This window comes from Nycticebus coucang, chromosome 2, assembly GCF_027406575.1.
Source record: "Nycticebus coucang isolate mNycCou1 chromosome 2, mNycCou1.pri, whole genome shotgun sequence".
In the NCBI taxonomy this organism is placed as follows: Eukaryota; Metazoa; Chordata; class Mammalia; order Primates; family Lorisidae; genus Nycticebus; species Nycticebus coucang.
This window is the reverse complement of record NC_069781.1, coordinates 132,439,547-132,465,316: the sequence shown is the minus strand read 5'-3', so window position 1 is coordinate 132,465,316 and position 25,770 is coordinate 132,439,547. Positions and strand designations below refer to the sequence as shown.

Here is a 25,770-nt window from a genome sequence, read left to right as displayed (position 1 = left end):
GTGGCTATCTGCAACCCTAGCAGAGGACTTTGAAGAAACCAAACTTGCCTGTATCTTGATCTTGGCCTCCAAAACTGTGGGAAATAAATTTGTGGTTTTCTGCTCTCCCAGTCTAGCATTTAGGTATGGCAGCCTAGCAAACAAATATACTGGGCCTAGCACAAAGGACCCAACTCTTAGCATCCTTTGAAAAAAATGTCATATAACAGTGAACTAAGTCCTAAACTACATGTTTCTGGGAATCTGGTCTACTTATTTTGAGGCCTCATCTGTCCACAGCTGTGTGCACCCAACCCATAGTCAGCAGGGATGCACCCAGAAGAATGCAAAAGGGCACTGGTGTCGTGTCTGAGGTGAGTGAACAGGCCTAAGCCTCAGCCCACCTATGTCACCCTGCACAGCATGTCAAGTGCAGCCCCCTCCCTCCACCAGCCTGGGAGCCATTAGCAGCATCAAATTGGCAAGTGAGGGCGCACACCAACCTTGGCAGGCTGAATTTGGGGAGGAGATAAGTAGTGTGACTTATTCCTCACAGAAAGGGAGTATTTTTCCTTTTCCAGAGGCAAAAACAAAACCCAAGTTGATAGAAGAAAAACAGATCAAGCCAAATTTGTATTGTGTGTGTGTTTTTTTTAAGACGTACAAAAAGAAATCTAAGCCTGTAGGCTTTTGGCTGACTGTGATCAAGTCGCTGAGTGTGGGTCTCCCCCAATGCCCATCACCCTCCCCAACCCCCAGTCCCAGCCCAGCCCCCCTTGGGGTCAGCCAGAATGACTTGTGCTCTGTAGGATGCTGGAAGTGCACGGGTATCTAACAGTAGCGGGTAGTGCACCCTCCAGCCAGAGAGAAAACCCATGCTGTTTCAAGCACTATTTTACAACACAAAACACATCATTGGAAAACAGGGATCCTTGGCTAAAGCCAAGCTTGAAAAACCACTGAAGTAGAAAATGAGGCACCCACATGACAGGCCTGATTCCTGGCTGAAAAGAGGCAGGCAATGCCATTTAGAAAAAGCAGCCCAGGTGGGCGCCCTCCAGATCTTCTTGCCAAAGTTCAGGGCAGTCCCTGAGCTGCAGGCCTGAGCTCTGGGAAGGGCTTGCGTCACTCAGCTGGAAGGTGGGGCCTGGCCCCTGGTCCTCACTGGGAAGCACCTCTGTACTGCGGCCCCAGCATCCCCACGGGGTCTGAGGCTGGAGTCTCTGGCATGATGGGCCAGGCAGGAGGGGTGGGGTTCTCGGTGACAGACAGGATTCTGGAGACACAGAGATACCCTGCAAGAGGGATGAGAGCAGGTGGTTAGTGGGCCATAGCCCTATGTCCAGAGATTTCAAACCTGAAAGCCTCCCGGGGTGTGATGACAGAGTCTGCACGGCCTGATCTGCAGGTGTAGTGAAGGGAAGTGGTTAAGGCTGTGGCTCTAGCAACACATAGCCAAGCTCTGCTACTCACTAGCAAAGAGAACTGAGGTGACCTCCTTCAGGCTGGTTTATCATCTGCAAAATGGGGATGATGATACTAATTCTTTCTTCCCAGGATTGTTGGGAAGGCTATGTTAATACACAAATGTTGTTGGGCACACAGTACATGTCCAGTAAATTTTGGTTACTAATACAATCTTTTACAGACCAGGAGTCAGTCACAGGTCTCATGAATGAAAGAAGCTTGAAGAAAACCAAAGCCACCAGCTCTAAGCCCGCCATCCTTACCCTTGGGCTTCCTTCCTCCCCTGAACCCTTAATACAAATAGCCCTTGGAGCGACTTTTCCTGACAGAGCCTCCCCACACCCCTCCCACGTCCTTCCACCCTTGGAGCAAGTCCCAGGGATATCCTTTTTCCCCCATGGCTGTGAAGAGGGCTGGGTGACAGTGATGGCAATTGTGGTGGGGGCATTAACTTCCCAGGGCCCCATCTCTTCTCCCAAGGAGGTCAGGGTTTGTTCCATTTTCTCCTCCCCCACCGTTAGATAACCTCGGATTATATAACCTGGGATATAAAAAGTATGAGATTTTCTGCACAAAGAGCTTCCATTTCCATTGTAGCCTGGGATCAAGGGAAGCAGCCTCCATGCGTACCTGGTACACTGCAGCCAGCTCCACGGGCCCAGGGGACGTGGTCCAGGGCACTGCCAGGTTGCCGGGCTCTGGGGATGTCTGTGTCCTAGGAAAGGCTTGGGGTGGCATCCAAACAGACCCGTCAGGGTTTCTCGCTTGGGATGGATGCGAAGGCGACTGCATCTTGGGATAGTAAAGGGGTGTCACCCAGGGATCTGGGTCCGGGACCCCGGTCTCCGGGCGCGGGAGCACAGCTCCCGGTCCAGGGCAGGCTGGCGGGGACCCCCAGGACGCCCGGGTGGGTGTGGCTGAGCCCAGGTCCGAGCCGCGCACCTGCACTTGCACCTGCGTCTGCGCCTGCGCGGGCCCGCCGTCCGGGCACAGCGGGCAGCCCTGAGGGGACCCCGCGTCGCCGTGCCGTCGGCGCCGGCGCTGAAGGCTCTCCTCGTTGAGGCCCAGCACAGCCGACAGGTGGCCAATGTAGCGGATGGCCAGGCGCAGCGTCTCGATCTTGGTCAGGCTCTGGCCGGAGGGTGCCACTGACGGCGGCAGGAAGCGGCGCAGCTCGTGCAGAGCGCGGGCGAGGGTACGCATGCGCAGTTTCTCGCGCTCGCTGGCGCTGCGCCGCTGCCCGCCCGCAGGCCAGGGCCGCGCACGTCGGGGCGCCGTCGGGGCGGCGTCCGCGGCCAGGGTGCTGCAGGCTTGGGGCGCGGGCTGCGAGGGGCCGCGGATGTTGTCGTAGGGACACGAACCCGACGAGTCCGAGGAGGAGGCCGGAGACGTGGAGTCCGAGTGGCCGGCCCAGCCCCAACCATGGAAGAACATCCAGTGGTCGTGGCTAAGGAGGCTCTGCGGAGGCGACGACTGAGCCATGGCCCGGGCTGCAGGCTCTGGAGGCTGGACCGGCCACCTCCAGGCCTGAGCTTTTATCCGGACCAAAGGTGCGAGGTGGACCCCCGCCAGGTTGCAGAGAGGTGTCAAAACCCACAGAGCCCAGGGAAGGTCTGGGCAGGGGGGCCCTGGGAAAGCAGCCCATTTGCAGAGGTGTGGATTCTGACTCTTCAGGGGCTCTAATGGAGGCCCCTGCAGCCCGGGAAGTGTGGGAGGGACAATTCGCATCTGGATGGAGCTGCTAAGCTTCTCACCGTGCCCCCAACCCCCTCCACCAAGCAGGGTGAGTGCACAGGAGCACCACTATGATGGGTGGTGCCATGGTCTGCGGTGTCCAGCTGCCCTCAAGTGCCTTGTGGTCTCCCGTGAGCAGCGGCGACCTCTCCCATCACCATCCTCCCAGGCATCTGTGCCAGTAACTTGCCAGCATTGCTTCCTGTGTGCTGGGTGAGAAACCAAGATAAGCCTGGAGGCCTGACCACAGTAATAGGGGAGGGGTACAGGTAGATCCTTCTGGGGTCTCTAGAACTTACAGTTGCTGATTTGCAGAGTGACACTGGTAAAATCATCTCACTGCCCACTGCCCTAGGATGGTTGCCTGTAAAACTGGTAGAAAGGACCTGACAAATGGGCTAAGGTTTGCTATTATCACTTTATGAAGAAGGAAGGCACTTACATTTTAAGGCACTTGTAGGCATTATTCATTTAGTTCTTATTTATTTAGCAACGAGTAAATAAATATGGGCACACCAGGATGAATGTTACTTGCATGAAATTTCAGTCTTATAGAAAAGACTATTGAATTGTGGCCATTGTGTAACTAGCAGTCCCACCACTAACTGGCTGGGTGCCCTTGGGCAGGGCCCTTAAGCTGTCTGAACCTGAGATTCTACTTAAGTCACATTCCAAAGGCGGGGAGGGATCAAGGACTGACTCCCCTGGTGGGTTTTTGTACATTTGTTTCTGCAGGACAAGGGACTGTGTAATGTGCATTGGTATGTGACTGTTACTACAGCAGGTACAGCAATGGTAACATCTGCTCACAGGACATTTGTGAGGGGTGATTGAGATAGTAAAGTGTATAAAGAAAATGTTCAGATTGAAGGAGGTTATTAGAGTTCTGTGTGATCGGGGAAACAGTGACTCCAGAAGCTAAGAGCAAATTTCAGGACCGTAGGGCTCTAGCCACAGAGTGGAGAGGACATAACTGGGTGGTGACCATGAGTGGAATTTGAGTAGGAAGAGTGGCACGTGGAGTGTTCTGGATGGGAAGCGCATGAGCAGAGGCCTGCTTCCAAGGTGCTGTGGCAGCAGGTGCTGATGTGGTAGTGCGGGGGCCTGAGCATACCCCAGCTGGGGCTAGCCTGAGGAGTGGGGTTGTATTCTCAAGGCAATGAGGTGACAGGGACTTTGGAGCAGAAGGGTGATAGTAACTGACAACTAATAGTCAGTAGTGACAATGATGTTCAAAAATAGTTCAGCCTATAACAGCCCAAAGTAGCTGTGGGTGTTTGTAAAAATTAACTTCTAAGTACACAAATTACATAACCATGACATTTCACTGTGAGAAATGGAAACTTCACAGATAAAGAGTCCCTTTAGCCAACTCTGTAACCTCCCCAAAGGCAACAGCCGTTGGCAAGTTGTGTGTGTACTTCCAGACTGGTCCGGTGCATTTGCATGGAAGTGTGTCCTTAGTGGGTTACACTATGCATCTTGTGCATTGTAGATACCAGACTGTAGTGCGTTTGTGGTTGGTTTATTTGTCATTCAACAGCATGTCTAGAAGGTTCCATGTCAGGACATATTTTGCTAACTCATCCCTTTTTCTTCTTTTAAGTAATGGATCAAATTTTTACTGCTTGTGAATACAGATTCAAACTATGGATTATAAACAGAACCAAATCTTAATCATAGTTGATATAAATGTTCATCCATTTAAATAAATATTTTTAATTTTTTAGACAGAGTCTCATTCTGTGCTCATAGAATGCTCTGATGTCAGAACTCATAGCAACCTCAAACTTCTGGGTTCAAACCTCAGCCTCCGGAGTAGCTGGGACTACAGGCACCCACCATGATGCTCAACTAGTTTTTATGTTTTTAGTAGAGATGGGGGTCTGGCTCTTGCTTAGGCTGGTCTTGAACTCCTGAGCTCAAGGGATCCTCCTACTTCAGCCTCCCAGAGTGCTAAGGATTTACAGGCATGAGCCACTGCACCTGGTTATTCATTTAAATAACTTTAAAGTGAAAAAAAAAAGGTAAAATGGCAAGATGTACAGGTAATCCTTCAATGATAAAATTATGTCTTTTTTCCTTCTCAGAACTTATTTTAAAATATATTGGAGAAAATACACCCAAGTTACTGCTTTAATGTTATGAAGTAATAATTGATATTGAATAACATTTGTCAAGACAACTGTTGTTTATTCTGGCTGCTGAGAAGAAAGGGGAGAGATTTCTAATTTGTCCATAAAATGAAAAGAACACAACTGATTTCAAATAGGCCTTCTTTGGAAAGAAGCAGTTAAATATGCAACATTTTAACTTTTTAAAAGGGTTTTAACTGAGATACAACAAAACATAATAAAACTCTTCCCTAAGGGGAAATAGGAGAGGTGGGACTTATAAAACATTCAATCCTAGACTTTTTAGGCAGGAATGTAGTAAAGGGTGTGTCCTGTGTGCATCCATAGTTCCACATGAAACTCTCAACATACTGTCTGGCAAGGAACTTACAAGCATGCATTTGACTGTACATGTTGGCTGTAAACAAAAGCGACAGGTTTCTTAGATACCCCTTGATCTGGGTTCTGAAATTTCAGATTGATGTGCTGTTTCTGTTGGTGCTTCTGACCTGTGCCTTCTAACTGCCTCAAGCTGGTCCCTTGAGTGCTTCTTCAGCACAGACAGGAACAGCCAGGCATGTGCAGGGCATAGCCTGTGACCTCCAGGAAGGTTCCAGACAATACAGAATTATTCTCATACCCCATCCCATAGAGCCAACCTAGAGGGATTTCCTTCAAAGGGACTTGGTGAGTGCTGCTATTCCCTGTGGGATTGACTGGCCTTGGCCTTGGTTTGAACTAGCCCTAGAGCCTTCGCCCTGGACTGATGGTTGAATGTTAGAGTTTAAGTTCTGGAAGTTAGGCTCTGGTTTTCTGTGGCCCCTGGCTCTTTTCTGGGCCCCTCAACCAGGCTCTGGAAGCAGAAAGGTGCACTGTCTGCCAGCCTCACTCTCCAGGAGGGAAACCAAAGTGGATTTCCCTGTGGGCCTCTCCTTAGCACAGGGAAGCAAGGTGGCTTAATGGTTAGGAGACTGGGCCGTGGGGGTCAGTCAGGCCCCATTTGGAGCCCTAGCTCTGTTCCTTACCCACTGTGAGACCTGGGGCAACTTAACCTCATTTTCTCATCTATAAAGTGGAGATTCTGATCTCCAAGGTAACTGTTGACATAAAAGAAGGTAATACATGTTACAGTAGCTAATGTCTTGGTAAAGGAACACGTTGGATTATGAGTGAGGGCATGAGACCATTGCCTTTCTCCTTTTCTGGGACCCAGCCCAGCAGCAGGCTTTGGGTGTGCTCTACCCCTTCCCCTGTCTGCAGCCTTCTCCTCCGGGACCCAGTGTGGGGTCATCCTCAGGGGGGCCCTCTAGCTCCTGTCCTGTGGCAGGGGTCAGCAGAACTGCAGCACAGAGGAAGAGGGAGAGTTCAGGAGCCTGGAGCGGGCACTGGAGCTGAGACCAGAAATGGAGATGCAGAGCCAACGTCTCCTGACAGGTGGGGTCCTGGAGTGGCTCTGGGACCCTCCAGGAGTGCCACCTTTGGATGGGTATAAAGCCAGGTATTCACTCTGCACTGGAACCTGCCCTGGTACAGGGAGAACAAGCTAGGCCTGGTCCTGCCCTGCAGGCCTTTCTCCGTGTTTCTCCCACTCTTTGACTCACCTGTTAAAAGGAGGGACTTTGGTTGTGTGCTGCTGGGTACAGCAGTTAAATTTGGGGCTTTGGCATGTAAGCAACACAGGATTGACTTGGTTGGTAGGATGTGTGTGAATTTTTTGAGTGTGACAGCACCTAGTCACCTCTTTTTCTTTTTTTTTTTTTGTAGAGACAGAGTCTCACTGTACTGCCCTCAGGTAGAGTGCCGTGGCGTCACACGGCTCACAGCAACCTCTAACTCTTGGGCTTATGTGATTCTTTTGCCTCAGCCTCCCGAGCAGCTGGGACTACAGGCGCCCACCACAACGCCCGGCTATTTTTTTGTTGCAGTGTGGCCAGGGCTGGGTTTGAACCCGCCACCCTCGGCATATGGGGCCGGCGCCCTACTCACTGAGCCACAGGCGCCGCCCACCTCTTTTTCTTAATAACACGACCTTGCAGGCTGGGCGGGGTGGCTCACTCCGTCATCCCAGCTACCTGGGAGACTGAGGCAGGAGGATCCCTTGAGCTCAGGTGATCAAGACCAGACTAAGCAAGAGCAACACTCATCTCTACTAAAAATAGAAAATTTTGCTGGGCTTCATGGTGGGCACTGCTCAGGAGAATGAGGCAGGAGGATCACCGGACCTCAGGAATTTGAGGTTGTTGTGAACTAGGCTGAGGCCATCATAGTCTAGCCTGGGAGACAGAATGAGACTGTCTCAAAAAACAAAACGAAACAAAATAAAACAACAAAAACTCCAAAAAGCTACATTTCGCAGCTTCTCTCAAAGATAGAATAGTCAATGAGATATGAGTAGAGCCAGTGGTTGGGGTTTCCTGGGAGAGCTCTTTAGAGCTGAAAGGTACACTTCTATGTCTACCCCTTTATATTTTCTTCCTATCTGGAAAATGTCATGGCTGGAGCTTCAGCAACCTTATCATGACCCCGAGGCGATCTCAAGGGCACTAAAGATGGTGGAGCAGACAGAGGCCTTGACGCCCGCATGGATGAGCCATACTGGCCCTGGACTGTCCACCCCTGGATTTCTTTAATGTGAAAGAAAAGGAATAACCACCTTAAGGTGTCATTTTAGGCACAGTATTGCTATGAACAACCTGCAACAATTCCTGTCCACTACTAAAGTTCCTGGGGTTTCCTTGTCCACAAGTGGGGCTATGTGAGCTGGGTGATGCATCAATTAAGGGAATTCACAGCAGACTCAGTGTGTTCCCAAGGGTGAGTGTGGATGCCCACTTGGGGAAGGCTTGTGGCCTTGTCCTGTGCAGTGTTACGAGCTTGAGTGAAGATACAAGCTCATCTAATTTGGGGTAAGTCCCACACCTAGGAAGTGAACTAGGTAACATCAGGAGGATCTGAAGAGATCCCAACAAGCTGGAACAAGCCATCAGATCTAACAAGATGCAACCAGCAGAGCACTGCATGTCCCTCCTCCAAGTTCAGCACTGGGAGACATTGCATGGGGAAAGGGCACAGTGGTCATTGCCTTCCAGATGTCAAGTCTGTGACAAGCAAATGTGACCCTGAGCTTTCAAATTCACAAGAAGCAGGGGGTCTTCAGCCAAGGAGGTGATGATGGTCCCTTATTCCCTAGGAAGGGTGGGCCTTATCAGAGTAAATGCTGAAACTTGGGGCAGTTTCTGAGGGACAGGGACAGACAAGCTCAGGGGAGGGGTCTTGAAGCTAGGTCTCCAGAGAAATAGCTGAAGTACTTAAAGGTGTTTAGTCCAAAAAGAAAAAAATGTAGGGGATGTGTTAGTTGCCTCCAGAAGCCTGGACCGAGGGGAATACTCCAGGGAGCATCTGAAGAACTTTATTTTTTTTTTTGAGACAGAGTCTCAAGCTGACACCCTGGGTAAAGTGTCATGGCATCTTAGCTCACAACAGCCTCCAACTCTTGGGCTCAAGTGATCCTCTTCCCTCATTTTTTTCTCCCTATTTTTAGTAGACAATGGGGTCTTGCTTTTGCTTAGGTTGGTCTTGAACTCATGAGCTCAAGCAATCCATCCGCCTCGGCCTCCCAGAGTGCTAGGATTACAGGTGTGAGCCACTGTATCCAGCCAAATTATTTTGGTGATCTTTTTTTTTTTTTTTTTTCTGGAGACAGAGTCTCACTTTGTCGCCCTGAGTAGAGTACTATGGTGTCATAGCTCATAGCAACCTCAAACTCTTGGGCTCAGCCTCCTGAGTAGCTGGAATTATATAGGCACCTGCCACAATGCCAGGCTAGTTTTTGGAGACAGAGTCTTGGCAGTGCCTGTGGCTCAGTGATTAGAGCACTGGCCCCATATACCGAGGGTGGCAAGTTTGAACTTGGCCCCATCCAAACTGCAACAAAAAAATAGCCAGGTGTTGTGGCGGGCACCTGTAGTCCCAACTACTTGGGAGGCTGAGGCAAGAGAATCGCCTAAGCCCAAGAGCTGGAGGTTGTTGTGAGCTATGATGCTATGGAACTCTCCTGAGGGTAACAACGTGAGACTCTGTCTATAAAAAAAAAACAAAACAAAAAAAACAAGGTCTTGCTGCTGCTCAGGCTGGTCTCGAATTATTAAACTCAGGCAATCCACCTGCCTCCCAGAGTGCTGAGATTACAGGTGTGAGCCACTGCACCTGATTCTTAAACAACTTTCTAAGGTCTGAGAATTTGTCTTGTATGGGAGGAATTGGCCTATTCCTGGAGGTGATCAAGAAGGTAGCAGATGTCAATAAGGCCTGTGCAGGAGCTGGGGGGATGGCTGCTGGGGCCTCTGCTAAATTCTGCAGAATGAAGCGGGCAGACCTGATGACCACTGAAGTGAAGAATGGAGGGGGCAGGAGCTGCTGCCTTGGGACTGGAGAGTGTCAGGGGGAGGGGGCCCAGGGTACCCTTCAGCATCCTTGGTTGGGGGAATGCAGAGTGTGGTCTCTCCTGGCCTCTCTCTGTAGGCTAACCCCACGCCACCTCTGCTTCCTCCTGCCCAAAGGTGACTCAGCTGGGCCTGCCCTCAATGCAGGAACGACAAGGCCGCCTTGAACTTCGGCTAGGTTTGCCTGTGTGACATGGATCACCTTGGTGCTATGAGGCCTCCTGCAATGCCCATGTCGATGCTCCTATTAGGGAACTGTGGCCTGCATCCCACCAGGACTTTGTCCCCAACTACCAGTGAGGGGGGAGGGCAGAGGCCCAGGTTGGTCCCTCCGGCGCTCATTTAGCCCTGGTGCTGCTGGGGTGTGGGAGGGCAGTGTGCTTGGACTAGCCTGACTTGGGCAGCTGACCGCAGGCCTCAGATGCCCCTGGGAGTTCTCTGCCTGCACTTTCTCCCCGGACAGCTGGTGCAGTGCCCCAGAAGCAGGTCCAAGGGCCTGGAGCTAGGCTAAGCCCTGGCCTCTGACCCACAGGTTTCCTTTCCCTTCTTCCCCTTGGTCCCTTCTGTGCCTTGGGGGCGGTCTGGCTGTAGGAACATGGGAGGGAGCTGCAGGGCGTGTGGTATTCTCATTACCGGCCCAGCAGAGAGGGCCAGGCCAGCCTCTCCTTGGCCACTGTGGCTGCCTTCACACCTCCTGGCTGTCTGTTGACACAGAGGCTGCCTCCCTTGGGGCAGAAGGTGTTGACTTGGGAATGAGAGTGTGCAGGGGCCTCCAAAACAGCTGGCAGCAGGCCCCCTCAGAAGCCCCAGAAAGCACTTCTGCGGTGGGAATGGGAGGCTGCAGGTCCCAGCCCTGGGAGGCCCAGGATAGATACAGGGCATGTGTCCTTGGGCTGAGGATGGAAGGAGTCAGGACAGGCCCCTGGCTTTTGGAGCTGGTGGGTGGCACAGTCAGGGAAGCCTGATGACGAGGCCCTGCCAGGCAGAGCACCGTCAGTGCTGGGCAAGACTGCAGAGCAGCCACCATACCTAAGGCTTGCCCCAGCAGCCTGTCAGATGGCCTCAGCCTCCAAACATTCTCCACAGAAAGACAGGGGGTCCTTTGCCTTAGACTGGGGACAGGGGTGCCCCTGAACAGGCTGGAGAACACCTAGGGGAAGAAGGATAAACCTTAAATTGGATGTCAGATACAAAGAAAGGCCTCACGAGATCAGTATTGGCCATGTCCCAAACCTAAGGACAGAAAGAACTCAACACTCTGTTCTAGAGGCCCCTCATCAACAGAAATCCAAGATCCAGCCCTTGGCCTGAACCAAGGAAGTTTTCTCCACCCTTGGAGATTACATCCCACCCCTGGCCTTGAGAGTGCACAGGTTGACCAGGTGCCTGAGTGTGCAATCTGCCACCAACCAGGTTGGCTGCAGTGACCCACCTCTGGGCTCCACAGCTCTGGTCTGAGGCTTCAGGATGGAGTGAAGCATGCCCTTTGGCTAGCTGTTCCCCTGATGGAAATTCATCCTGCAAATTCAGACCTACTGCTGAGTGGCAAAACAAAACCATCCAATCAGTATAACACCATCAATAGAAGCAAAGTCACATGAAAACAGAAATGTGAAAAACAGTGCTTACACAGTCACATGATACCATGTATTTTGTAAGGGTCTCTGTGTGTGCAAATGCACAGACCAAGGCCTCAGGACATGCACCAATGTGTAACAATACACTAGGACTTGGTGCAGGTGGGAGTCGGTCTGGGGGTGGTGAAGAAAGCTTTAATCTTATGTTTAAATTCCTCACTAGGGGACTGTGGTCACGTATCCATGTGTGCAATTTTTAAAGGATTTTAAAAACATAGGTATAGGGACTTTTATGGAAAACTAAGGAATCTCAGTGTCCACAGTTTGTTAACTAAATTGTTACAACCGCACCATCAGGCATGGCTAATTACAGAAATATATCTACTGATGTAGAAAATGTTCTTAATAAATTGTTGAGAAAAGTTGGTCACACAGGGCGGTGCCTGTGGCTCAAAGGAGTAGGGTGCTGGCCCCGTATACCGGAAGTGGTGGGTTCAAACCTGGCCCTGGCCAAACACTGCGGAAAAAAAAAAGTTGGTCACACGAACAACATGCTGTCTGTATACATGGGGCTGAAAGCAGGGCTCAGACAGATGTTTGTATGCCAGTGTGCACAGGAATGCTGTTCATGGCAGTCAGAAGATTCATGATAGATGAAGGGATAAATGAAACGTGGTGTATCTGTATTATGGAATGTTCAACCATAAAAAGGAACAACGTACTGAGACTACAATGTGGTGGATGAACCACAAAAACACTATGCTAGCTGGGTGCAGTGTCTCACGCCTGTAATCCCAGCACTTGGAAGGCCGAAGCGAGTGGATTACCTGGGCACATAGGTTCGAGACCAGCCTGAGCAAGAGTGAGACCCTGTCTCAAAAAAATAGCCTGGCGTTGTGGCAGGCGCCTGTAGTCCCAGCTATTTGGGAGGATGAGGCAAGAGAATTGCTTAAGCCTAGGAGTTTGAGGTTGCTATGAGCTATGACACCACAGCACTCATAGGTGACATAGTGAGACTCTGACTCAAAAACAAACAAAAACCCCAACAACCCACTATACTATGTGAGATAAGCCAGACACTAAGGGACAAAACTGGTATGATCCTATTTATGTGGGGGACGTAGAGTAGGTACTTTATAGAGCCAGGAAGCAGGTTAGGGAGGGAGAATTGGAGGATTATTGCTTATTACGTACAGAATTTCTATTCGAAGTAATAAAAACGTTTTAGAAATGGAAATGGTCATAGTTGCACAACGTTGTGAATGTAATTAATTACACACTTGAAAATGGTTAAGATGGCAAATTTCATGTTATATATGTTTTATCACAATTTTTATTTATTATTTTATTTTAGTTATCTGAGACAGTCTTATTCTGCCCCGCCCCAGGTAGAGCCAAGCGTGGGCCCCCCAGACACGCATCTGTCCGCTTGTCTGCTCCCAGCTAGGGACGCGCCCTGTTGTCCCTCCGCGGATCCTAGCGGCCAGACAGCGGCCCCTGGTGGCCGTGGCTTCTAACGCGTGGACCCGGGAAAGCCGGTCCGCCAGGGCCAAGGCGGCGGGGGTGGGTGGGGGGTGGGGGACAGGGGAGAGGTAGCTCTGACGTCTCAGTGGGCGGTCCTGCTCCACTGTACAGTGGGATGAGTTTCCCACATCCCTGCCTTTGTACCTCAGTTTCCTCTGTTTCACTCTGAGGCTCAGACCCACCCCCCTATCTACCCGGGGAAAGAGGAGGCGCATGAATGTGACACCCTTAAGGAGAGAGGTGCCACCCACTCAGCTGCGTTGTCACCAGGGGGCCAGGCCCACGGGACTCGGCACTTCCTGTTAAGCCTTTCCTGGAATCTGCCAAATTTCTCCCCTCTCTTCCCACCCCCTCCCTCCTTGTCACCCCTCTGCTGCCTGTGACTTCCACAGGGGGAGCATTCAGCTGATCCTTGGCCAAGATAATCAGATTAAAATAATCTATTCCATATGGCTTGCCAGCTCGGTGGCTCCAAGAGCTAAAGGTGTGAAAGGAGGGAGTGCTGTGCCCGGTAGCCTCCAGAGGCTTAACTGGAGGCTGATGGGGAAGGAGGCACAGGTGGGGGAGTCAGAGCCTTCCTTGAGGGGCCTGGTGACCACCAGCTCCAGCCAAAGTACAGCCTCCAGGCCTCATCTGTCCATTCCACGGTGGGGGTCTGAGTATTCCCTGTGCGTTTTCCAATCTTCAGGTCTGGGGATGTTTGTTGTAGGGCACCACATCATCATTCTGGGGCGATTTTACTTCATTTTATTTTTTTAAATTTTAAATTAAATCAAATTATATTTTTAGGTTACATTGTTCTCACTTACAGGGTAAAGTTCCATTTGGAGATTTTTTTTATATTCAGATTCACAGACTCTGTCTTTCCCGGCTTCTGTTCCATCATCACATCCAGACTGGGGCCTAGAAAGCTGTTTCTATAACTCCGTGGGTCTCTGTCATGGGACCTTCTTTTTCAGGGCAGCTCTCCAGGAAGAAAGGAATCAGGAGTGGGTGTGGGAGGGACAGAGCAGAGGCTTTGGCCTCTGACAGAGCCAAGTGGACCCTAGCCCTGCCCCTGCTGGCCAGGTGATAAGGGACAACCTCATCACAAAATGGGGTGATGACACCACATCACAGTGTGTTGTGACTGTGAGCAGTGCCTCAGCCAAGTGCCAGCACAGCGCCAGGCCATGAGGGACAACAGGGTAGAAGCATGCTCTGTGCATGTGCGTTTTTTTTTTTTTTTTTTAAAACAGGGTCTTGCTCTGCCACCAAGTCTAGAGCACAATGGTGTCATCATAGCTCTGCAGCTAGATTTGATTCTCATAACCTCAGCACAGGTATTACTTATCCTGTGGCCAGAAACAGAAGCTGAGGCCTAGAGCTGGACAGCAGGGTGCCCAGGTGGCACAGGGAGTAGGTGGCAATGCAAGATTTCTAGCCCATATTGGCCAAACTGCAAAGGGGTAACCCAGGCTGTGTAAAGGCAGGCAGAGGCTTCCTAACAGTCTCTCCCATGGAGGGCAGAGGTGTGGTGAGAAGATCCCTGACTGCAGGTGACACCCAAATTAGAAGCTTCCCAGGACATGTACCTGTTGATGCTAAATAGGCTGGCAGGAGAAGAAGAGCTGCTTCCTTTTCCTGGGGCCTCTGGCTCCAGCAGGGTCAGGGATTAGGGGCTGCAAGGGGAGTATTTACATAGCACCTTTGATTAGCACTCCCATGTCAGAGGGCTGGTGGGGAAATGATGGCATTAAGGCTGGGAGGGGCTGGGGAAGGGCCCAGGGCCCTGACTTGCCTGAGGAAGCAGGCTGGGCCCTGTGGGGAAGGTTGAGGCCTGGGCCTGCACCTGAGAGTGCACTGCCCTGTTCAGCTTGCCCTCCACCCTGGCCAGGGCTTTAACTTTGTTAAACAGAGCCCCACCTCTGTTCCTGTGGGGCTGCCTCAAGGCCTCATTTCCCAGCCTTACACGTTGGCTCAGGCCAGGGGAGCAGGAATCACTGGCTTGGCACTTGTCAAAACACAGGCTTCTGAAGTGTGAAGACCTCACCCCACCAGGAGGGTGTGTGGGCCCTGCTGCCCGGAGAACTCATTAACAGGCAGCTCCCAAGTGAACTCACTGGTGAGGCTGGCCAGAATAATGAGATCAAAAGGGACATCCAAGCATGGGGGACAGGGAGGAGGGAGGGTGGGAGGTGGTGGAGCCCAGGATCTAGGTTGGGGGTGCTGCCCATCCCCCTCCTTGGCTCTCTCAGGTCTACTGACCCTTGCCCTTTTAGCAGCTGGTAATTCCCCAGAGACCACAGGGGACAGCAAGAGGGAGGGACTCCACGTGTCACCTGCAATTTGTCAGCCTTGGAGCCCAGGATGGGGCTGGGAGGTAGAACCCTCTCTTTTGCCTCACCCCCACTGCCCTGCCTTTCTCCCCTCACCTTTCTGGGTTCTTGGCCTCCATACTTGCCTCAGTGTGTTTTTAATCCTCCCTGACACCAGGGACCCTCCTGTCGTGCATCCTTATGCTGCCCCTCTCCTGCTGTCCATCTCTTAGTGGCTCCCACATGCTCAACTAATTTGAACTAATAGGTTGCAGATCTGACGTTCTTGGGGGCTGTTTTCAACATAAAAAGAGTGCCTCCCACACATATGGCCTTTTGCCCAAATATGTGTAGTAGTTGACTTTGTCCTTAATAAAATGCTAATTTACTTTATAGCATTCAGAAAATCCAGCAAGCAGGCAATTTGGAAGCCTCAGAGGCAGGAGAGTAAAGAGGGCCTTTTTGACTTTTTAACCATGTGATAGTATTGCATTTTCAAATAAACAAGGATATAACAATAAAGCAAGAACTTTTGGTCATTCTGAGTTCTCTTAATTATTGGCTATAAAGTGAAATCACAATCATGGATTTCAGGGCCTTTTTGATATTTAAGAGGGTGGCACTCCTTTGCAACAGGATGCCCAGAGCCTTCTGAGATCCTACCTTCTGCCTGTCTGGCCTCCCCCCTGCACTCCCCAACCTCAGTGGACAATACACTCTACTGATCCCTAACCACTTATTCCCTCAGGCCTGGCAGCATAGGAGAGGCCCAAATCCCTGGGCTTTCACACTAGGGTCTTGACTTGGATCTGGAGCCCCAGGAGGCATCCATCTGCCAAGGTCCAGAAGGGGTGGCCCTGTGACAGCTTCAACAGCTTTGGAGTGAGGAGGAGCCAGGCTCTTCCTGGGAGTAGGCTCCTCCGCTATCTCTACCCACCACAGTTGGCACTGTTGCTCCTGGATGTGACCAAGGGCAAAGGCATTCTGGGCTGCTGGGACAGAGGAGGGGGAATATAGAAGGTGTCAGAGGAGGCCAAGGGCAATAGGAGATAAAAAAGACTCAGAGGGGGTGGTAGTGGGCAGAGATGCTCAGGAAGAGGTAGCAGGCCTTTTGGCCTTTACTGTTACAAACCAGCTCACTCATCAGTCTCACAGGGCTGAAGCCAGAGGGGAGACAAAAACAGACCCTCAGCTCTGAACTCTGCTTGAAGGAGAAACAGGTACAGACATGTTGCCAGATACCAGGTACTCCGCAGTCCAGCTAGGAGTAGATATCTATTCACCAAGTGCCTATTAAGACGTGTGCAAACTCAGATCCCTAGGGGCCAGGCAGACAATGCAGATCCCTTGAGAGTTTCCAAGTGGACAATCATGGATGTTTAATTTCTTCCTTTCTAACCAGCATGCCTTTTACTTCTCTTTCTTTATTACACAGCCAGACTCTCCATCCAGGACAACGCTGAGTGGAAGTGGGAGAGGGAGAGCAGACATGCTCCTTGACCTTAGCAGGGAAGCTATCAGTCTTTTCACTGTTTACTACAGTGCTGCCTGTGGGTTCTTTGTAGATGCCCTTCACCAGATTGAGGAAATTTCTATTCTCTACTTTGCTGAGAATTTTTATCACTAAGGTGTTGAATTTTGTCAAATGCTTTTTCTGTCATTTCCCTCACATTTCATTGGCAAAACCTGATACACCTGTCCAAAAGTGGGGGAACACTAGTTAGAGGCCAGTGGTGACACGCTTAGCCCCAGAGTTTACCAGTCCAGGTGCTTTGCTCAGGTGGCCCAGCAGCCCGACTGGATACTGCCAGCTTGTTCCAGGGGTCATCAAACTACTGCCCATGGGCCACATGCGGTGGCGTGATTGTATTTGTTTCCGTTTTGTTTTTTTACTTCAAAATAAGATATGTGCGGTGTGCATAGGGATTTGTTCAGTTTTTTTTTTTTAAACTATAGTCTGGCCCTCCAACGGTCTGACGGACAGTGAACTGGCCCCCTGTTTAAAAAGTTTGAGGACCCCTGATAGGGTACAGATTCCTCCCAGGGCACATCTCACCGCACCGTGGAAAGACCCGCCCAAAGGAGGAATGGCTCACAGGTCTCCCCACCTTTAGAGGGAATCAGCGCCCCACTTCTGGTCTCTATTCCACGGTCCCGGCTGATATACACCCCCAGGCTTTCCTAGGGTGAAAGAAAACCAATCATCTGCTTTGACCCTGCTCCCTTGAACGTGCCCGAGGTCACCCAGGCAGAAGGTGTGAGCACCTAGGACCGGCGCCCAAGTGGGCACCCAGGCAGTAGAATGAGGCATACATATCGAGGGATTGGCATCTCCCCCCACCAAGTCCCCCCTCCCCCGCTGGTTCAAAGGGTCAGGCCTGGCCCCGTGCCAGCTTTGAAGTGTTGATGCGGCCTGAAAATGGTCACTTCACACCTCGCACCGGATAAAGAGGCGCGGACCGCCAGCCCCAGACCGCCGCGGTCACTGCCTAGCCCCTGCGCCCGCAGCTGTCTGAGTCTTGGATCCTGTCCGCTGACCGGGGTCAAGCTCGGCTGCCACCACCCTCCAACAGAGACTGTGGCTGCTCTCTAACCTCACCCCCACACTCTTGGGGCAGTACCTGGGCCGCCCAGCCGGCCTTCCGGCTCAGGCCTCCGCGCCGCGCTCCCCCGCACAGCGCCTGCGCAATGGGCAGCAGCGGCACTCCAGCAAACGCGAGAAACTGCGCATGCGCACTCTCGCCCGCGCCCTGCACGAGCTGCGCAGCTTCCTGCCGCGGTCCGTGGCACCCACCGGTCAGAGCCTGACTAAGATCCAGACGCTGCGCCTGGCCACATGCTACGTCGGCCATCTGTCGGCCGTGCTGGGCCTCAGCGAGGAGAGCCTTCAGTGCCGGTGCCGACGGCACAGAGACGTGGCGTTCACTCGTTCCTGCCCGCTCTGCTGGGACGGCGGCTCCGCGCAGGCGCAGGTGCAGGTGCTCTGCTCCGGCCTGAGCTCAGCCGCCGAAGTCGGGGAGTCCTGGGGGTGTCCGCCTGCCTGCTTCGGAGCCCAGGTAGCTCCCAAGCCGCGCGACCTGCTGGTGCTCTACGTCCCTGCGACATATTGCGAAGGGCTGACAGTGGAACCGTGCCCATCCCCTCTGGTTAGTACCTTCTTCCCCGTGCGGGGCTCGTTCCCACAGCGGTCGGGGTGGGGGAGAGGGGTGCCTGTACTGGTTGCGCCCGGTGCGCAGCCCTACTGCGAGGACCAGCAGCCCTACCCATCCCGCTGGTGGCCTGGCCTCTCCCGTTCTCTCCCTGGAGCAAAGTAGTGTGTCCATGGCACCAGGCGACGAGAGGAGACAAGGTCCCTTTCTTCTCCAGTGATCCCCTCAGAGTAGAGCCCACTGAGGGCTACGCTGCTCTCTGTCCCTGCAGCTCTTTTCTGGCGACGTGCTGGCCCTCCTGGACACCTGGATGCCTCTCTCGCCTCTGGAGTGGCTGCTGGCCTGAGGAACCCACGTGACAGCGGACAGCTGGTGTCCTTCTGTCAGTGAGCAGAGGCTTTTTGGTTTCAGCACCTTGTAAATGGTTACTCTTAAGACTGCCTTTCCTGGAAGAGGTCGCCGCAATACAGGCATCGACGTTTGTGTGGGTGACAGCCGGTGCCACCCAGGACTGCCTTCCTGAACCCTTCCCTTGATGGTAGGACCCATGGGTAGACACTTTGAAGTAGGTGGGAGTCTCTGCCTAGTGTGAATTTATTTATTTGTGAATAAATCGCGCTGGTGTTGGCAATTTCTTCTTTTTCTAGGTGGACACTCACTTCCCTTTTTCTCCTTCATAGAAGAACAGGGGGGGCCTTGGGAGTGGTTCTTGCAATCTTCACTCCCCAAATCCCACAGGTCCAGACCCCTTTTCCAGCCCTGGCCTAGCATCTCCTGTTCCAGGTGAGTGAGCCTCATGAGAAAGTGGCTGAAAGTGGCCACTTTCTCATGGGACATTAAGTAGCATTTATTCATCTTCCCTTGAACCTGATGGAGAATTGGATACAACGAAGATACTTATGTAGAAAATACAACTCCATCATTGAAGACTTACCCTATATCAGGTACCTTGTGCATGTTATACCCAAATAGCCAGTTTACAGAAAAAAGAGGGTCAGCTGTTAGCCCTGAAGGGTTTTTTTTTTTTTTAAGCTCTGTTCATTCTGGGACCTGAGAGGACACCAGTTCCAGTGGATCATTTCCTTGTGTTCTGAGGCCTTATATCCCTTGGGCCGGAACATCCTGGCCTTGGACCCTGGGATAGTCCCATCTCTCTTCTCTCTAGTTTCCTTCTCATGTGGGTTTAGGGACGTAAGTGGGGCAGTCCTGAGTTTATATAACCATGACCTCCTAGACACCTCTTGGCATGAGATGAGGCCTGTGGGGTTGCAGTCGAATCCACACAGCTGGCCTTCGAGTAGGTTGCTCTGTTGTGCTCTGTCTGCACTGTTCAGGTTCAGATCAAGGGAGCACTGTGTAGAGGGAGAGGGGAGCCTTGAGCCCAGAAAGAGTATGGCCTCAACCTGCCTTCAAGCCTAAGGAGCAGTTAAGCTTGGAGGGTGCTGTCTCTGCCAAAGATCCCTCACCTATAGATACTCAGTTCTCTTCTTCCCCTCAAGTGTCTGGAATACAGGCCTCAGTGTTCGGTTTTATAAAAACCTTGATGAGCCATCTGAGCAAGAGCAAGACCCTGTCTTTACGAAAAATAGAAAAACTAGCTGGGTTTTGTGGTGGTTGTCTGTTATCTCAGCTCCTCAGGAGGCTGAGGCAAGATGGTCCCTTGAGCCCAGGAGTTTGAGGTTGCTATGGGCTTTGACACCACAGTACTCTACCCAGGGCAGAAAAAAAAAATAGGAAAGAAAAAGAAACTTGTTGAGAGAGAGTTCACATATTATAAAATTTACCCTTTTAAGGTGTACAATTCAACCACTGCCACTAATTTTGTCCCCTAAACCCTGTACCCCTTAGCATCACTCCCCATTATGCACTTCCCTCCCAGCCCCTGCCAACCACCTATTTTCTGTCTCCATAGGTTTGCTCATTCTGGACATTTCATATAAAAGGAATCACGATACACGGCCTTTTGCCTGGCTGCTTTCACTGAGCATATATATAGCCCATCTGTGTCGCTTTCTATATCAGGATCCTGATGTTAATATCCCCTAGCACAGTACCTTGTTTACCCCTTGGTCTGTTGATGGGGTGTGTTTGTTTCTGAGGCCCCCAGAGATCATTTCCACTGTTTAGGTTCTGGTCAGGGAAAGGCATTAATGCAGAGTGGGTTGGGCCCCCTATCTGCAGTTCAGGGGTCCAGGCTGAGCAGGGCACACCCTGGCTGGCTGAGGCCTGCAGGTGGCGGGATCTCACCTCTGCTGGTTACCCCTCTTTCCTGCACCTCCACCCATCTTTCCTTTCCCAGGGCCCTAACTAGTGGAGAGCAGGAGGCAACCCAGCTTAGAAAATCTATTAGCATGGCAAAAGCCTTGCATTTTAGGACTGGGAATTAAAGCTATTAGCAAGTCTTTTCACAGATAAATGGGGCTCATTGGCCAACCCCTTCCCTGTGGAGGGCCTCTCCTCCCCGGAGCAGGAGCAGCCCACTGTTTATTAGCACCTGGGTGTGAATTTTCATTAGCACATCCCAGCTAATAGTGGCTGAGACAGGATTGGAGATAGGAAGGGGGTCACCTCCCACCTCAGCTCTCCTTCCTGAAGCCCAGCCCCATCCTGCAGCCTGAGGAAACCCTGTGTGCCCATCCACACACCAGTGTCCAGGTGGGCACTTGTGCCAGGGGTAGGGCAGCCTGTCTCTTCTCAGTTCTCAGGTAAGGTGGAAGGTGGCCCCAGTTACTGGGCCATTTGAAGAATGAGAGTGGTCAGTAAGAAGAGGTGAATGTACCCACGCAAAGTGGCAATGTTGGCATTTGGACCCTCGTATGACCCTAGACCTGTGTACCTAACCACAGGAAGCATTGCCCTTACTGCAGCTGACCATAGCTTATCCCAAGAATAAAGTGGTTTCTCCCTTCCCTGTGGTTCTGGCAGGGTGCCCTTGGAGTGGTCTGGGCTCAGGCTCAGTGTGGCATGAGGTGGGATTGAGGAGGATTGCACCAGGATGGTTCACTCTGGTCAGTGCTGGCCACCAGTTACCCACCTCTCCCGCAGAGCAGCTTGCATGGTCCCACCTGGTCATAGTGCCAGCAGCAGAGGAACGTTGTGCATTTCCAGAGCAGCAACCGTGGGCCAGGCTGTGTGCTCAGGACTCAATACTCAACTGATTTCATTTCCTTTTAGCCTTAGAGCTGCTGGAGGGTGGCTGGCTGGGTGCTTATCTGTTACACAGCACAGGGAGCTCAAGGAACTTTGCACACAGCTAAGTCATGGCAGTTGGGGAAGGGGACAACTGTATGTGGGTGGTTGACAAAACCTGTATTTGGAAAAGCTCTGGCAAGCAGGTGTGCACGTGTGTGTTCATGTGCTTGTATGTGAGTGCATGTGTGTGTGTGGATGAGTGCACGAGTGCAGGTGCGTGTGTGTATATGAGTAAACGGGTGTTTGTGGATATATGTGTATGCATGTATGAGTGTATGCGTTCGTGCATGTGCATGTGTCTGTGTGTGATGTAAAATAAAGCTGTGGGGCCCCACTCCTGCTGCTGACATACCAGTACTGTGCAGATGGCGGTGCTAGTGGGCCAACACATTAAGGAGGGGCAGTTAAGTAGACCTTTGTACATTCAAGCAATGTGTTTAAGGACATGCCAAGGTCACAATTTGAATGCAAGGGCAGAGAAAGAGGAGTGGTGTTCGTGCTGCAGAAGAGGCTAAAAGGAAATGAAATAAGTTGTGAGTTTTGAGCCCTGAGCACACATTCTGGTCCATGGTTGCTGGTCTGGAAATGTGCATTCATCTGCTGCTGGCACTGCGACCAGGTGGGACTGTGCAAGCAGAAGACAGACTGTCCTCGGAGCAGGACTGGGGAGCAGGGCTGGGCTTTGGCGCTGAGAGTAGTAGTGCACCCAGAAAGAGGACAAGCTCAGATCCAGCTGGGATTGATCAGGACCCATGATCCTCTGACCCCGAGCTGTCCTCTGATTCTGACAAGCAAGGCACATGGGCACATGGAGGCCCCAGGGCGCTGAAATGTTCTCTGGAGGACTAGGGTAGTGCAGGGCCAGGAGGGAAACGAGCTCCAGCTAACTGCAAAGCCCCTGCTTGTCCCAGGGCCTGCCAGAGGCCACTGTAATCCAAAGCAGTGAGAGTGAGTACCTTCTTTTTTTTTTTTTTTTTAATTTGGCCGGGGCTGGGTTTGAACCCGCCACCTCCGGCATATGGGACCGGCGCCCTACCCGCTGAGCCACAGGTGCCGCCCAAGAGAGTGAGTACCTTCTTATGTTTTCCACCCAGATGCCTTGCCATAGTCCCAACATTCCCCCAAGAAGACAGAAGTTTTTTTTTTTTTTTTGGAGACAGAGTCTCACTTTGTCATCCTTGGTAGAGTGCTGTGGCGTCATAGCTCGTAGCACCCTCAGACTCTTGGGCTCAAGTGATTCTCTTGCCTCAGCCTCTCAAGTAGCTGGGACTATAGGCACCTGTCACAATGCCTGGCTATTTTTAGAGATGGGTCTCACCCTTGCTCAGGCTGGTCTCCAGCCTGTGAGCTCAGGGCAATCCACCTGTCTCAGCCTCCCAGAGTGCTAGGATTACAGGTGTGAGCCACTGCACCTGGCAAGATAGAAGATTCTTGATGTTTCCAAAGAGCTCTAGCACCCAAGGGGCAAGGACCTCTTTTGGGGCCACTGGCATGGCCTGCTCAGCCTGGTGGTGCACTGGCCCCAGGTGGCTAGAGCCTGGAAAGCCCAGCCTCCTAGTTGGGAACCCCAGTCTCATGCTGATGCTGCCAGAGCCTCCTTTCTCCTTGCGATGCCTCAGTACCTGTCTTCCCCCTTGCTCCTTCCTCACACTTTAAGAAATGACATGGTGGCCTGGTGCTGGCAGCACGTGACTTTGTAAAAGTGGAGCTGGGTTCTCCATGCCGGCTCTGTCCAGAGGGAGCTGGCGTGTGGCCTCTGTTGTCTGTGCCTGCTCAGCACCTCTCCCGGCTTCTTACCTCCCCGGTCTGTCACTCTCCTTCCCTCAGATGGCTCTTCTCTCATCTATCCTCAGTTGGGAGTGTGACCCTCACCCTTTCCAGGGATAGGCATAGCCCTACACCATTAGGAACAAGACCACATCACTCAGGCCAGTGAGGAGTAGGCCCAGGCTTTGCTGGGACCATTGACGAAGGACAGTTACTATGTTCCAGCACAGGGTCTGCCTGAAAGGGGATTAGAACTGGGAGATGGAAGCAGACCTGGGCGGGAGCCAGCATTGCTCCTGGATGTCTAAGTTGTCTGAGCCAACAAGTCCTCTTTTTGCTAAAGGTAGTTTGAGTTGGGTGTAGGCAGCTGCTGCTGAAAAGCCTGTCAGGACATGATGCAGGCAGTTCTCAGTTGCATGGCCTGGGCTTCAATCTACCCTCCCTGTAAAATGGGGACAATGATAACATCGTTGCTTTAAAGTAAAATACACAAACCACGTACAGATGTTGTTTGTGTATAAGGCCAAGCTCCTCGTGTCAAATTCTCCTCCTTAATCTCAAAGGAGCTTCACGATGCCTGCTGCATAGAGGAAAAGAATGCCACTGTATGCCCATTCCCACGGTGGCATGGGGAGCAGGCAGAGTGTCTGAAGTAGGGACCCCTTCATCCCAAGAGACGTCCAGATAGTATCAGTGCCATGAGGGAGGTATTGTCCAATGAGGAGTGTGTGTGGCCTAGGGGAGGAGGAAAGTGGGGAAACAAAAGCAGCAGCTGCTGTAAACCCTGTAGTCTGCCTTCCCGAGCAGCTTGTCACCCTGGAGTCTGGGAAGTTAAGTCCCCAGTCCTCTGAGAGGAGTCACACGATGTCCTTGGGAATAGACATGTCCTTGGAGCTGCTGGGGTTGCTCTGCCTTCTCCTTGGCCTTGGGCATCCCAGCCTCTGCTGGTGCTCTCAGGCCAGCAGCCACCCAGTCTTGTCTGCCACTGCACCCCCAACCCTGCCTCATTGCTGTGGCCTCAGGCTACAATCCCACCACCCCAGCAGAGAGACGGAGGCATGAGTGGCGAGCACAGCAGTCACGCTGCTGTTGGGCTGGGCATCTGGCTTGATTGAGGACAGTGGCTCTGCGGGCCCTGCTGGGGTCTGGGCTGCGTGGAGACAATGGGTTACACACTACAGCAACTTGGGAGTCAGGGAGCAGAGTCACTTTATTTGGGTGGTACACAGACCCACCTGAGAGCGCTGACAAGTGACTTAGTGGTTGAAGGTTCCCCAAGGTCCTTCCCTTGGGGAAGGGTGAAGCAAGGGTTGAAGGTCCTCTCTTGCTGGCTCTGCACAGGTTCCATACTGCAAGTCTGGGCCCCTTGAACTGTGGCCCTTTGTGTGTCTCTTGGCTGCCGGGCATCCGGGGGAGCAGCTGCCTAATGGCTAAAACCTTTTCAGAGAGCCCCAGGGTGGTGGCAGCCTCACTTCTTGAAGTTCTCCCTCTGGAGAAGCAAGGAGTACCTCCGAAGCCGGCTCCAGTGATCCTGCTCCTTCACCTGGTTCTTCTCCAGCTGCTGAAAGCTGAGGATACACACCCAGGATGAGAGGGCCTTCTCTGGCTCCAGGCCCCAGGGCAGGCCTCTAAAGTGACATACTTGCTTCACCTCTGTGTCCTCAGGACACAGCATGGTACACAGCAGGTGCTCAGCCTTTACTGAGCAATGACAGATGTGAGTTCCAACCCACAGGTGTCTGCTGTGGACGGGATAGTGACTAAGGAGCTAGTAGCTCATTTGTGAACCAAGTGCGGTATGCACTGTGACAGCATGCTCAGCCTCACACAGGAGGGGAGCTCCGACACATGCACAGGGTGACGAGCCTTGAGGATGTGCTGTGTGAAATCTGCCAGTCACAAAATGATGCTGTATGATTCCACTTTTCTAAGGACACTTGAACTGAGCCTTTAAAAAGGTAACAGTTATTGTTGTAGAAAATATTAAATGATGTATGATACAGAGAGGGGAGGCTGCCAGGAATCATCGTGGGGACATGGGGCACGGGAAGAGGGTGCAGGCTGGCAGCCAGGTTTCTGCCTCAGGTGCTGGAGTGAGCAAGCATGTAACACACTCAGGGAAAACAGGAAAAGGGACACTTTCAGGGAGAAAGATGATGGTAGTTTTGATTTGTTTTTGAGGCTTGAAGGTGGGACATCTATGGGGACATAAACATTTTTTAACATAAAAAGTCATCTATACACTGTTTCTTTGAAATAAAATCAACACACATAATTAAATCCCCCTCTTACCTCAGACCCTTATTTTCTGTCCCCACAGCAGTGTGTGATAATCAGCCTCTGTGTGCTCTCTGACACCTGCACACGCAGTGTATATGTGCATGGCCTCTTTCTGAGAAGGTGAATGGAGGGCCAACGCGCTGCTGTGCACCTGGTCCTTCCACCTCAGACCTGTCCTAGAAATCTCTTTGGGCAGTGCCTGTGGACCTGGCTCATTCTTTTCTCCACTGATGTCTTTTGCTAGGGCA

The 25,770-nt window shown here is 51.9% G+C and overlaps 3 protein-coding genes across 4 annotated transcripts in view; 1 reads left to right on the top strand and 2 right to left on the bottom strand.

Moving 5' to 3' along the window:
- Window positions 1–492: 492 nt before the first annotated feature.
- On the bottom strand, window positions 493–4,809 carry MESP2 (mesoderm posterior bHLH transcription factor 2). 2 transcript variants are annotated; one of them, XM_053559982.1, is made up of 3 exons: window positions 2,389–4,809; window positions 2,077–2,238; window positions 493–1,274 (listed from the first exon to the last, which is right to left on the bottom strand). In XM_053559982.1, the coding sequence occupies exons 1-3, from the start codon at window positions 3,172–3,174 to the stop codon at window positions 1,008–1,010; spliced, it is 1,215 nt and encodes a 404-aa protein (XP_053415957.1). In that variant the 5' UTR covers window positions 3,175–4,809; the 3' UTR covers window positions 493–1,007. The 2 variants fall into 2 exon arrangements, with proteins under 2 accessions (XP_053415957.1, XP_053415955.1); XM_053559980.1 differs by having other exon boundaries at window positions 557–1,274; window positions 2,077–4,809.
- Window positions 4,810–17,680: 12,871 nt separating this feature from the next.
- On the top strand, window positions 17,681–18,920 carry MESP1 (mesoderm posterior bHLH transcription factor 1). The gene is made up of 2 exons (XM_053581874.1): window positions 17,681–18,280; window positions 18,555–18,920. The coding sequence occupies exons 1-2, from the start codon at window positions 17,864–17,866 to the stop codon at window positions 18,627–18,629; spliced, it is 492 nt and encodes a 163-aa protein (XP_053437849.1). The 5' UTR covers window positions 17,681–17,863; the 3' UTR covers window positions 18,630–18,920.
- Window positions 18,921–22,567: 3,647 nt separating this feature from the next.
- WDR93 (WD repeat domain 93) overlaps window positions 22,568–25,770 on the bottom strand; it is a 111,229-nt gene continuing 108,026 nt past the window's right edge. Inside the window, exon 17 of the mRNA XM_053581873.1 lies at window positions 22,568–24,810. Within this exon, the coding sequence (XP_053437848.1) occupies window positions 24,711–24,810 (100 nt within the window). The 3' untranslated portion in view covers window positions 22,568–24,710. The remainder of the gene's footprint in view (window positions 24,811–25,770) is intronic.